Source organism: Dysidea avara, chromosome 9 (genome assembly GCF_963678975.1).
Source record: "Dysidea avara chromosome 9, odDysAvar1.4, whole genome shotgun sequence".
Classification (NCBI taxonomy): domain Eukaryota; kingdom Metazoa; phylum Porifera; class Demospongiae; order Dictyoceratida; family Dysideidae; genus Dysidea; species Dysidea avara.
The window spans coordinates 32,900,774-32,913,779 of NC_089280.1; the positions used below are offsets into that span (position 1 = coordinate 32,900,774).

The 13,006-nt window shown below is 36.9% G+C and overlaps 2 protein-coding genes across 2 annotated transcripts in view; one reads left to right on the forward strand and one right to left on the reverse strand.

The window, feature by feature from the left end:
* Positions 1-13,006, reverse strand: part of LOC136267080 (uncharacterized) — a 341,703-nt gene that overhangs the window by 102,805 nt on the left and 225,892 nt on the right. The gene's annotated exons all lie outside the window — the stretch shown is intronic.
* Positions 1,839-13,006, forward strand: part of LOC136266489 (neuroglian-like) — a 38,508-nt gene continuing 27,340 nt past the window's right edge. Inside the window, exon 1 of the mRNA XM_066061503.1 lies at positions 1,839-2,090. Within this exon, the coding sequence (XP_065917575.1) occupies positions 2,048-2,090 (43 nt within the window). The 5' untranslated portion in view covers positions 1,839-2,047. The remainder of the gene's footprint in view (positions 2,091-13,006) is intronic.

The window sequence follows — 13,006 nt, forward strand, 5'->3', positions numbered from 1 at the left end:
TCTTTCAGATAGTGTGCATCACTGCTCAAAAAGGCACACTTCTGCAATGCCAAAATTTGTAGGAAATTGGCTAGACATTTCCTGAAGAAGGAAATCTACAGGTGTTTAAGTTTCTGCAGACAGTGGTGTGCAAGAAATTCTAACCAGTGTATCCTGTCAGGAAATGTAATTTCATATCATCATTACACAGTGCTATAACTGCTGGTCTCAATCTGCAATATTGTTCTTGCAGTTCGGGTGGTTATGCTACAAAAGCTAAGTGTTAAAGTGAACCACAAGTAGGTGTAATCATAATATGAATGCAGACATTGATAATATCAATTCCTATCAGTGACAGTAAACAAGCTAGTGCTACACCAGAGCCAGCATATACTTATAGTTGCAATTGTTTGTTGTTAAATCAAGTGATGTGAAACTAGACAATAATCCAGCATACTTGGCCAGTGTCACTCAAGACAGTACAGGAGATTGCCACTATGATGTTATTACTGCCAGCTGCAGCCATGCATGCCATAGGCCCATAGCTAAATAAGTGGTCTACAATGATAAGAAGAGCTGCATGTAGGGATCAGTGACAGTCATGAGTTCAGCCTATAAAGTATTAATTTAATTGTCATAATATTATAAGAATGACATAGCTACAAAGGAACAGGTACATGGAAAAAGTAGGCTACATAGCTAAGTGTGCCCATAAGTTGACAAATTCATACGTACTCAGTAGAGTTAATAAAACCATTAACTCTTGCTATACTTAATAGCAAGAGTTAATAACTATTGTTAGTGTTACATACGTTGACTGTTCTTACTATTGTTTAACGTACAAAACTCAATCAATGAGTATAATTGTACATAAATTATATAGTGTAGTTACTTATAGCTATATGACAGTTATTAAGTAAGTCAAGTGATGAAGCTTGGACAATGTTATCATCAAGTTGATTCCATAATTTGATTGTAAATGGAAAGGAGTTTTTATATGCATCTGTTGTAGCTGTAAAAATCTTTACTGGTGTCCTCTAGTCATGGTACTACTTGGAATTAGCAGTTTTTGTCGATTGATTTCAACCATACTGATCGTGAATAATTTTGTACAATAATGCAATTCGTAAGTTATTTCTTTGTTCCTCCAATGTTTGCCATTGTAAACTGTTCAACATCTCTGTAACACTAGCTGTTCTATTATAATCACTCATCACAAACCTTGCTGCGCTTCTCTGTACCATCTCTAATTTGTGGATGTTCAGTTCATGGCATGGAGACCAGACTGTATAAGCATATTCCAGAATGGGGCAGACAAATGTATTATAGCAATAACATTTAACTGTTGCAGGGAATTTTGCTAGATTTATTGTTGCAGAAGGTTCCTTACTGAATTAGCCTTAGCAGTGATCATGTTGACATGCTGCATCCACTTAAAGTTTCTGTCAATAACAACGCCAGGTATTTGGTATGGCTAGGTAATTGGATGACTTCACGTGATTAGTTTTATTAGTAATTCTCAAAAACTCTGCCTTTGTAGAATTAAATGACATCTAACAAACATCAGCCCATTGTGATAAAGTATCTATTTTGAAGGGCAATCAATTGCTGAGTCTGCATTTTAATGGCAACCATGAAGATCCCCATATCATCCTCAATTGGTGGAATCAACTTTGCATGCTGTTGGTGACTGCTGTGACTGCTCTATTAGGTAATTTTTCTTCAATCAGCTGTGCTAACGTTTTTGTTGCCTTCTGTGTACTAGGGATTACAGTTTTAACTCTGCCTGCCTGTTCACTGTTGGTAGTATACACCAGTTACCTGTTAAATAATTATTTGATGTTCCATGCAATAAAAAGTAGTGAAAAAAGAACATGGACGATGGTATTACAACATAACTATGTGAGAAAATCCCTCCATTGTACCATTAATTTTGTTCAATGTAGTGATTTACCTGGCTACAATTGTTATTGCTCCCGCACGTACACGTGAGCATTGTTTGTTGACTCCCTTATTTGGGCTGATCGCCGTAGTTTAGTCTCTTTCCTAGCTGAGAACGAGAAGAGACATGTCAGGAACTTGTTTGCAGTGCTGCATACTTGTGTTAACTGGTGAGTGATGTTTTGTATGTTAATTAAACATTAAACGCAATAGTGTTGATGAGGTACAGTCGATTGCACGTGCGTTTGAACATTGCGTATGGCAAAGATCATTCCGTGAAGTTCACTGGTGAAACAGAAGATTCACGGAACACTTTCTGTTCTTTCTTTTTAGTATTTGAACTTACAGGCAGGTCAGACACAATTCACGCACTACGCAATGTTCAAACGCACGTGCAATTGACTGTACGCCGGTTGCGGTTTTAGCGAACTAATGGCTACTGGCTAAGTACCTAGCTACCTGTTTACGTCTAAGTGGTGATTCATGAGTAGTCTTAACTGATTTTTTGTCGTCGTGTTTTAACATTTTCTAATGCCCTTATGAGATTTGTATTTCGATATAATTATTGTGAAACTGACACACAATATACCAACACTACCACGTGTACAACAGTCTTAACCAGCCTCCATTCTATATGTATCCTTACAAAGCTATCATTACCTACATGTGTTAACAGGTACATTGCTTAGTGTGTACATTGCTTAGTGTGTGCATGCATGATTGTTATACAAAATATCACCGTTACAATATCAAAAGGGCCGGCTGTTGCAAATTGTCATTTTGTAGTTTTAGCTTGGTCCCATCAATCAGTTGAAAAATCTTGTCAACAGCCTTTGTTTCTTGCCCAATGTATAATACATGTATTTGTGTTTCCATTAGAATCCATAATTTTCCTGACAAACCATATATGTTCTAGTTAAAGCACCGCTGCGTGTGTGTATGGAAAATACAGTACGAGGGTACTCAAACCGCTGCGATTTTCGGTGATCAGGATATCAGTAGGTGTTTAACTAATCTATTTCTAGTTGTAGAACGAACTAATAGGATTAGTTTGGCTAGTTTTAGCGATTTATAATCTCACGCACATGACATATGAAGAAGTTTGCTACATGGCATAGACATTATTTTGCTTAATCACGGAACACTGTAATTTTCACAAACTAACGTGCAGAACTAATTCACAGTGCTTTTGCTTCATTGTAACACTAATGTAGTGAAGGTTAATGGCTGTCAAGACATCAAAATATATCAGAGCGTTCCTTTCCATATATCTGCCATTCAATTCGCCACAGAAAAAGTAAGTGATTTTCAACCTTAAACTGACACCTTAAATTTCCTCTGATTTCCTTCTGCCATCTTAATCGCTATTCACTGCTCTTTCCTGGAATCTGAGGTATCTATCACGTGTCGTGGGTTATTACGCCTTTTATTGCATGCCCCCAAAACGCCCAATACAAAATGTATGAAGAAATTTGCTACACCTGGTTGGTTTAGGCCATTTTGATGAGCCTCGATTTCCGTGAAGTGGACGTCTTTTGGCATCATTGTACTCGCAGAGAGTTGCTCTACATGTATCAAATTTGGAAAGTTACTAAACAGACTTGAGGTAGGCAGTACACAATAATTAATTTTACTATTGAATACGTACTTGCTAGTGGACCAATACTTATTTGCAATTAGTATTGGTCCACTAGCAAGTATCAAGTGAAAAGTAAACAGTATCTGTATTTGGGACAAAACTGAAATTTGCCATTTTGTTCATATTATTATTATTCATAATATTATTTTGTTTCACTCATGTACAGGAAAAATTATCCACTTTTTTGTGCTAAAAACTATATAGCCATGCTTACTGAGTCCTTCCGCGTGTCAACGACCTATTAATAAGCCCGTACGTATTCCACAGATTGCCAACCACCTTACAACCTCAAAATTCTTCTAAGTTCTCTTTGCCATTCACAGATGACAGCAGTTCCGTATACTAAAGAAGCCATATAACAATAAAATTACAGAGTTCCGTTGTCAGTGTGAGCTCCTTTGGACTTCGTTGTAGCATTGGTGAAGGCTGAAAGCTGTAACAGCGCTTCTAACACTTAGAAGATTGCGCATAGTGTCTCTGCATGGTGAGTATAGTCTACGTCTTCCTGTAAGTGCACAATTGTGATTTGCTACGAGCAGTGTTGGGAGTAACGCGTTACTTATGTAACGCGTTACGTAATATTATTACTTTTGTGGTAACAAAGTAATATAACGAAATACGCTATGAAAACAGGTAATATAACGCAAGATACTTTACTTACAAACGTAACGCGTTACCTAAGTAATATAATTACTGTAACGAGTCTAATATGATGTAATATTATTACTAAAAGTAACGAAGTTACTAATCTCGTTAGTAATCTTCTGATTAACGCCTAACCACAACGAAGTAACGAGGCCTACTGATTGAAGCTTATTCACTAGCTTCTTACTTATAACCAAGATTTGCACATTGTCCAACAACACAATCAAGTCACGTGATAAGGTGGTAGTTTCACACGTGACAGCTTAAGGCTGTGGACACAAAGTAATATAATATGTAATATTATTACAGTTACTTTATTTTATGGGTAATATGTAACTGTAACTAAATAGTTCTGTTGCAAGTAATATGTAATATGTAACTAGTTACTTTTACAAAGTAACTTGCCCAACACTGGCTACGAGAGACCATACAAACTCTCTCTCAGAGACATACAGTCGACTGTATGTGCGTGTGAACATTGCGTATGCAAAAATGGCTCCATGTTTTTCACAGGTGTAACTGAAGAATTTGAACTTGTCTAGTGCTGTTTGTGTGACTATGTAGATCTTGTAGGCAGGCCAGACAAATTCATGCACTACGTAATGTTCAAATGCACATGCAATTGACTGTAATGAAGAATGAAGTGGTAGCGTGGGAATACCAGAGATTATTCATTGCTATGAATATACTTTCTATAAACCATATTTCCTTTCTGCTCAAAGCCTGAAGTTGGCAGTATATTAGTCTTGTTAAAATTAATTTAAACTATTTGTGAGAGGCATAATTGTCTGACCACATTGTGTAAACATGGCTTTGTGCTGCTGATAACCCATGGTTTACACAGCTACATAGTATCTGAGTTGTTGTGAATGATGTGTGTGCATGAAGATTAGCTACTGTACAGTCTACATACTAACTGTATTATGATGTAGTTAGTATATGTGACCGTCTCAGCAAAAACCCGACTTGTTCGCATAAGCATGTGTATTGAGAAAAACGAAATTTAAAAATATTTCGTAAAGTTACGCATGCTAAAAAGAAAAATACGCAAGTTTTTGTTGGGCAAAGAAGGAAGACTCAAATTGATTAAAACTATACACCATCTTATTCGCCTGCTCATGGAGAGTTCGAAAATGTTTGTGTAACTTCAACGGTATGCGTGTCACGTGCGTTTGTTTACGATGCGGTAAAAGTAACAAGATCGTCATCGTTTCTTCTACCAAACTGCCTTCATATCCATATACACAAGTGTCTACAGAGATAACACTATATCTTGGCTGATGTGCTGATCCATGGTGAACATTTTAAGCCAAATTGCAACATTGTAGACTAATCCAAATGGAAGTTATGACTGCGAATGTAAGCGCCTGTAGTTTATTTTCAGTACAAATTGATTATCTTACTCTTCCTACTGTCTAGTGCTATAACTTCAAAACTACACACCACAGAAGGCTGAAACTTTGGTGATCCATTCCTTGGACACTGCCAATAATGCTGAGTGAATAAATTTTGTTTTTTAATTTGTGCAAGCGAGTCGGGTTTTTGCTGAGACGGTCACATATGTGAAACAATTTAATTTATTTGTAGATGCCACATATTGTTTGTGGGAAGCCATATGCATTCATAAATGACCACAACATAGATTTAACTGTAGTATACCCAATGGATACAATGTAACATACTCTGCACAGACTATATTACGTATCTCCTTTCTGACATTATATCTACTGTTAGGGATCTGCAATACATATTGATACAGCAATATATCAACACAGCAAATAAGTATCACGATACGATACCGTACTTAGAAAATATCGATATATCAAAGGTTTCTAGTAGAACAGTCAGTGATTGCTATATTACTGTGACAGTGATCTAGATACTCAAATAGAAAGCCTCTCTATTACTTGTGCTATAAAACAAGAAGCCATACAAATATGCATTTATTAATGCTGCTGTTACTATGTTATGGCTAAATATTCCTTCTAAAAACAGTAGCTGTTACACTTTAAGTATAAAGAACTAGCAATAAACAATCTGCTGCATAAGTAGCCATCTTGACAACTCACCAAAATGCAGGTAGGTAAAAACAGTGAACCCGGGACCAAGGGACCCGACTCTTCTTGGATTTTATACCCTTCACAATATTCTATACTTGTACTAGGTACCTTTGCAAGTAGTCTTGCATGACCAATCCACTTTTTCCCAGTCACAGTGTCTTACACGATATTTAAACGCTGTAGGCCATTCCCTGCTGCCATAGATAGTTGCGCCTCTACTATCTATGCTGCTGCATAATGAGCATACTAATCTATTATTTGACTAGTTAGAAACATTGTGTAAACAAATATTCAGGTGAAATAGCGATTACTAACTATACAAGTTTCAGTCCAGCAGCTCGATAAACCAGACTTCATACATCACGATGCATTTGCACAATGTTTCTAAATTTTAGTAGTGAGTCAACATAATGCTCATTGACTATTGTGCAGCAAGCGAGTGGACTACTGTATAGCCTAAATATTTCAAGGGGGAAATTTTTGCTGATTTCACAGTTTTGGGATTATCAGCAAAAAATTTACCCTTGAAATATTTAGACCTCCGTATAGTCCAATACATTTTGGGAGTGTTAGCAAATCTGTGAAAATTTTATTTTTAGTAACATTGCTCATCCTCAAAAAATTTTCACCTTGAAATATTTATGCTATACGGTATAAATGCAGTCAGCTTCAGACACTTTTTCAGAGGCACTTTTTATTTCTAATTGGTTTAAACATCATGTGAGACGCTGTGACAGGGAAAAAGTGGATTGGCCATACAAGACTACTTGCAGAGGTACCTAGTACAAGTATAGAATATTGTGAAGTGTATAAAATTCCAAGAAGAGTTGGATACCCAGGTCCTTGGTCCCCGACCTACTGTTTTTACCTACCCCCAAAATGCGGAGTAATCTGGACAAGCCTTTGTGGGAGTATGTATTAAAATGTTTGTGGTAGCTAATTGTCTAAGTGGTGTAATAGAGGCAGGTATCCAGGTAGAGATGTGCTTTTTAACAGCAACTATGTTTTCCATACTAAACATCATATCAGAACACACTAGCTATTTGTCACATCATGATCAGTATAATTATTACTGTAGTTTAGCAACATTCACTGAATAAAGAAATTGTATACACAGTGAATGTAGAATCAGTGTCAACTCTTTAAGGTACAGATAAATTGGATGTTGTTACAACTAATAGCTGATATGCCAGTTATAACTAGCCATGACCACTTCATTATAGTATTGTGATACAGTATCATATCGAACAGTTTACTGATGGTGATACGTGATACACAAAATGCACTGTATCGCAGAACACTATCTACTGCACACCATGATTATTCTCAGTATAATAATTTTAGTCCATGCACCCCTGGAAAATCTGTGATTTTGTGTACGGTCTTGGCTGAGATGATAAATGCATAAACACTAAATGTTTAACTTATACTTATGTCTTGTCAGAGTTCCATGTCTTGTGACAAGTAGCTAGCTCAGTATCATACCATCTGGTGAATATTCATGAACACTGCATGAAGATACTACAATGACTATAAGTGTCCTGACACATGTAGGAAGACAACAGCTGTTAAATATTAGGAATGTGTGTAATGAACATGTATAGTCTTGTCGACAGCTAAGAACAGTCATGTAAATACTCTAATAATGCAGTCAAGTGTGTCTGGTAACAACAACGCTTACATTGAACTTGACATCCACTACTGTAAATTGTTATACATATCTATAACAATTATCATTATCAATAAAACAATCCATTACTGGATTAATAAAAAGTACATTAACTAGGTGAATGAAAAGAGAAAATTTTAAAAGGTGAATAGGGATCGCTGAGAAAAGCTATGAAACAAGAAGGGATCCCTATTTTGACTCATCACAAAATGACAGAGCATGTAACTAAAATTTATGAGACAGAGTCAAAATAGGGATTTGTGGTTTACATTACCACCCCAACGATCCCTTTTTGTTTCTTGGACTTTTTTCAGCGATCCCATTTCTCCTTTTTAAATTTTAAATTTTTTATTCATCTGGTATTATCAAGAGTACATATTAGAGGGAGAGTGTCGAACTACACTATAGGCTGTGAAAAACGAGCCCATAAAGTAACCTGCATACCTTCATTTCTTCTTGTAAACCTGACCGCTGTTGATTGCTCAGATTTAGCACCTTAAATGTTTTAACCGGTGGTCCACAAGGGGTGGTCACAATGGCTAAAATTGTGTCACTTTAACTAGTAGAACTGTTAAGGCAAGGCATGGGATGGCGACCATGATGAAATCTCTACCATGATGAAATGTCGAAATCTTGACATTGCTCGACCATGATGAAACCTCGATGTTTGTTTTCCAGGTTAGCTGCTTGTGTCTTTCTCTTTGTTCAGCGAGTTCCTGTGCGTGATGTGTCATACTTTTCTCGAGTACACCGTACTGTTCTTTCACTAAGTAGTCATATTACTGGACCTCACGGGCTCATTTTTCACAGTATATAGCATAGTTCGACACTCTCCCTCCCCATTATATACTCCTGGTATTATTCATAATATTATTCACAAGCATAGCGAAATTTACAAGGAGAATTCTGGGATAAAAAGCAGCAAGGCTTGCTGAATGGGTTATTGTGAATGGAAATTGTTTCTTCTTCCATTATGCAAACGAAATCATACAAGATCGCACTTAGAGTTAAGTTTTCTGGTGTGCGCTTGCTTGATGCTGATACAAATTGTCGTTATTAAACTTGGTATATGAGGAAGCTTAATCTGTGCTGAAGACTTTATCGCAAGGCGGTTTTTTTGTTCCGTGATTATTGTATGTGGGCAGGCTATCCACCCAGGTTAAAAAAAAACAACAAAAAAAAAAAAAAAAAAAAAAAAACTTGTAAGATTTAACAAGCCTGTGCAAGATCTTGCAAAGTCACATTTAATTTTGCAAAATTGGTTTAAGGAAAGGACCTTTATGTGCACCCAAAATCTTGCAAGAATTGTGCAAGTAAAGAACCTTTTCACTTGCACAAGTGTAAGAATTGGCAAGATTTGTGCAAGATTGGTACAAGAATTTGATGCAGGTTTAGTAAGATTCTTGCAAGTTTTTTACCTAGGCAAGATTAAAATACTCTAATAGAGCAGTCACGCTAGTAGAGCAGTCACGTAAATACTCTAATAATGCAGTCAAGTGTATAACAACTATCCTTGCACTGAATTTGAGAGCTATTAACGGCACTAGTAATGGAAATTAATAGAACATGTTTTAACAACACATAAAAACAAAATAATTGTTCTAATCAATAAGAATAAAGCTCTCCACTAGACGCAGCTCAGTGGAGACTGCGTGGAGCTCTGTTGACGGCAGCTTTCTGCTCCCACGAATGGCCAGTACAGCAGAGCGTAATAGTGAGAATGATAAAGCACAGCGCATCCAGGAGAGTGTGGTTGTAAGACGTACTGTGCTTCTGTGATAAAAGATCTGCCAAACGGTTGTAGAAAATAGTAGCCTCCTTGCCCAAACCACTAGTAATGTAAATTCTAGTTCATATTAGGAGACTCTGTTTGCACTTTGCAATCTGATCAGTTTCATGTGTGTACTGAAACGTTGACGGCGTTACAATGCAGAATGTAAAATTACACTATTCACAACAGTCTTCATTATCAATAAAACAAATTCATTACTGAATTAATAAAAAATACATAAACTAGATGAATACAATTTTAAGAGGGAGAATTGGTATCGCTGAAAAATCCATGAAAAAAAAGGCGCTGGTAATGTAAACCATTAACCCCTATTTTGACTGGTTTCAAAATGACAGCACTAAAGATTTATGACAGAGAGTCAAAATAGGGATTTGTGATTTACATCACCACCCCAGTGATCCATTCTTGTTTCATGGCTTTTTTCAGCAATCCTTATTCTCCCACTTAAAATTTTCAATTTTTTAGCTTTATTATGGAGCAATAGTTAGGGTCTGCAATGTGAAAAATCAATATCCTTCATATTGTCATGTGTTAGGGCAGGAGATTATGAGCCGCCAAAGGCGGCGAAGGAGCACGAAACTTATGTAGCCTGCTGGGTGCCATCAAAATCCAAATTCATTAGCGATTATTTTCCATATAAGGAAAGTAAAATTTCATTAATCGACGCCGTACACTAATTGTGCGCGACACTCGTAGCAATTTATTCAAAAAACGTGATGTAATTTGGATTGTGATGGAACCGAGTTTCATGCTCCTTCGCCGCCTTTGGCGGCTCATAAGCTCCTGGTTAGGGTAAGTGTAACTTGAATAACACCAGCATGGCAGCTAAGTTTGCCACTTTCTTCTGGTAGAAAACGATAGAAATGTTTTAAAAATTATGTGATTTTTTGTTGCAACGGTTTGTAGGGTTCTTCATATACCACGATATTCGCTCTCAACATTGTTCAAGTAGTCTATCATCAGCTCAAAGTATCGGTTTCTGGTGGCAGCGCAATCTGTGCGGCTTCTTGGTGACAAACAAAATGTTTCTTTCACTGGAGCACAGGACAAGCAGAACAGCGGGTCAGCAATGACCAGTAGGTAAAGTACTTGCATGTGAGGTATGATTAAAATTGAAACCTGTTAGCCCTCTGGCTGAGCCATCTATATGCTGAAATTCGGCCAAAACAACATGACTTTTGCAAACAAATACCAGAATGGTTGATAAATCAATGAAACAGTCTCCAACAGCAAGGATATAACACTTATAAACACCTAACAATACGACTATCTCACTCAGTAAACACATAGGGCATTCCCAATGCATGAAATAGGCACTTACGTGATCGAAATTCAAATCAACAAGTAACCATGAAATTGTTTTCATTTCTGAAAAAGGAGCCTTGCAGTATGCTCCTTTGTAAATATTTGTGTTAATTGTTGACTCAAAACATGGTCTGAGCCAGCACAGGTGTGTCTTATACTGTGATGGCATCATATGGAGAGTCTTAGACTGCTAGGCCAATCACGATGCGGGACCTAATGTACACAAAACGTATTGTCGTTTGATTTCAAGTGATTTAAAAGTCATTGGAATAGATTATAATTGTATTTTCAGTGATTTTAATTTTGATCATGTGAGTACCTATTTCATGCATTGGATTGCTCTTTGCATTTACTGGGTGAGATAGCCAAATTGTTCAGTGTTTATTAGTCTTGCTGATGGAGACTGTTTCACTGATTTATCAACAATTTTGGTATTTGTTGTGTTGTTTTGGGCTAATTTCAGTATAGATGGCTCAGCCAGATGGCTAACAAGCTTCATCATCTCAGCAAAAACCTGTCCAGTTTGCACAACTTTTGAATTTATTTTTTTTATTTTTTCAGCATTATCTGCTTTGTCCAAGGAATGATTTGCTAAAGTTTCTGTTAACTATGGTGAAGTTTTGAAATCACAGTGCTAGAATGTAGGGAGAGCAAGGAAATCGATTTGTACAGTGACTATACTACTAATAAACTACAGGCGCTTACATTCGCTGTCATAACTTCTGTTTGGATGAGTCTACAGAGTTGAGATTTGGCTTACAATGTTGACCATGGATTAGCAGATTGACCAAAGTATAGCTTAGCCCTGCAGTCACTTGGTGAATGAAGGCGGTTTTACTGAAAAAAACAGTGAGAATTTTGTTTATGTCTACCTCATTGTAAACAAACGTACGTGACGTGCAAACCATTGTGGTTACAGAAATGAAACAAAGATTTTCGTACTCTCCATGAGTAGTCAAATAAGGTGGTGTATAGGTTTAATCAATTTAAGACTTCCTTTCCTGAGTAATGGCTTGATTAAAACTTGCGTAAAAATTTCTTTGTGACACGCGTAATTGCATCAATTTTTGTTAAATTTTGTTTTTCTCACAACACATGCTTGTGAAAATTATTCAGGTTTTTGCTAAGACAGTCACAATTTTAATCATACCTCACATGCAGGTACTTTACCTACTGGTTGTTGCTGACCCATGACGTAGTTGCTGCTCTGCTTGTCTTGTGCTCCAGAGGAAGAAATATTTTGTTTGTCACCAATAAGTCGCACAGATCATGCTGCCACCAGAAACTGACCAATAAAATCAAACCATTGGTACTTTGAGTTGATGATAGACTACTTGAATAATACTGAGAGTGAATATCGTGGCATACGAAGAACCCTATGAACCACTGCAATGAAAAATCACATGAATTTAAGACATTCCTACTGTTTTTTACCAGATGAAAGTGACAAACTCAGCTGCCACGCTGGTGTTATCAAGACACACGGTAGTGTGTCATGTGGCCAAGAAAGCTGGCGACCACACCGTGAGTATATTAACAGGAAGAAAGAAAACAGTTTTTTCAGGTGTGCATAGCTCCATGGCCCCTTCTCCAAAGCACACCATTTTTGCATTATAGCTGTCCTCCAGGTAGGGTACACCACACAGCAAATTTGATTAATTTCGCAACAGCCACTTGCGAGATATGGGCGTTCAAAATTTCATTTTAATTTCGTTTTTTTTTTCTTATGCCATACGGTGGCTACGAGGGGCTTTGATTTCTTTTTGCACACTTTGCAAAAATTACTATAAAATGCAAACATGTAACTTGATTGCCTTGATCTTTGGCACAACTGAAGAGTGTGTAATGTGTACCAAGTTTGTTGCAAATCTGAGGAATATTCAAGGAGTTATAAGCATTAATTCACATTAAAAAAAATCTAACTTCTGTCACGGCTACAGGGTAAACCAAGTATAGAAATAACTTGAAAATTGGTG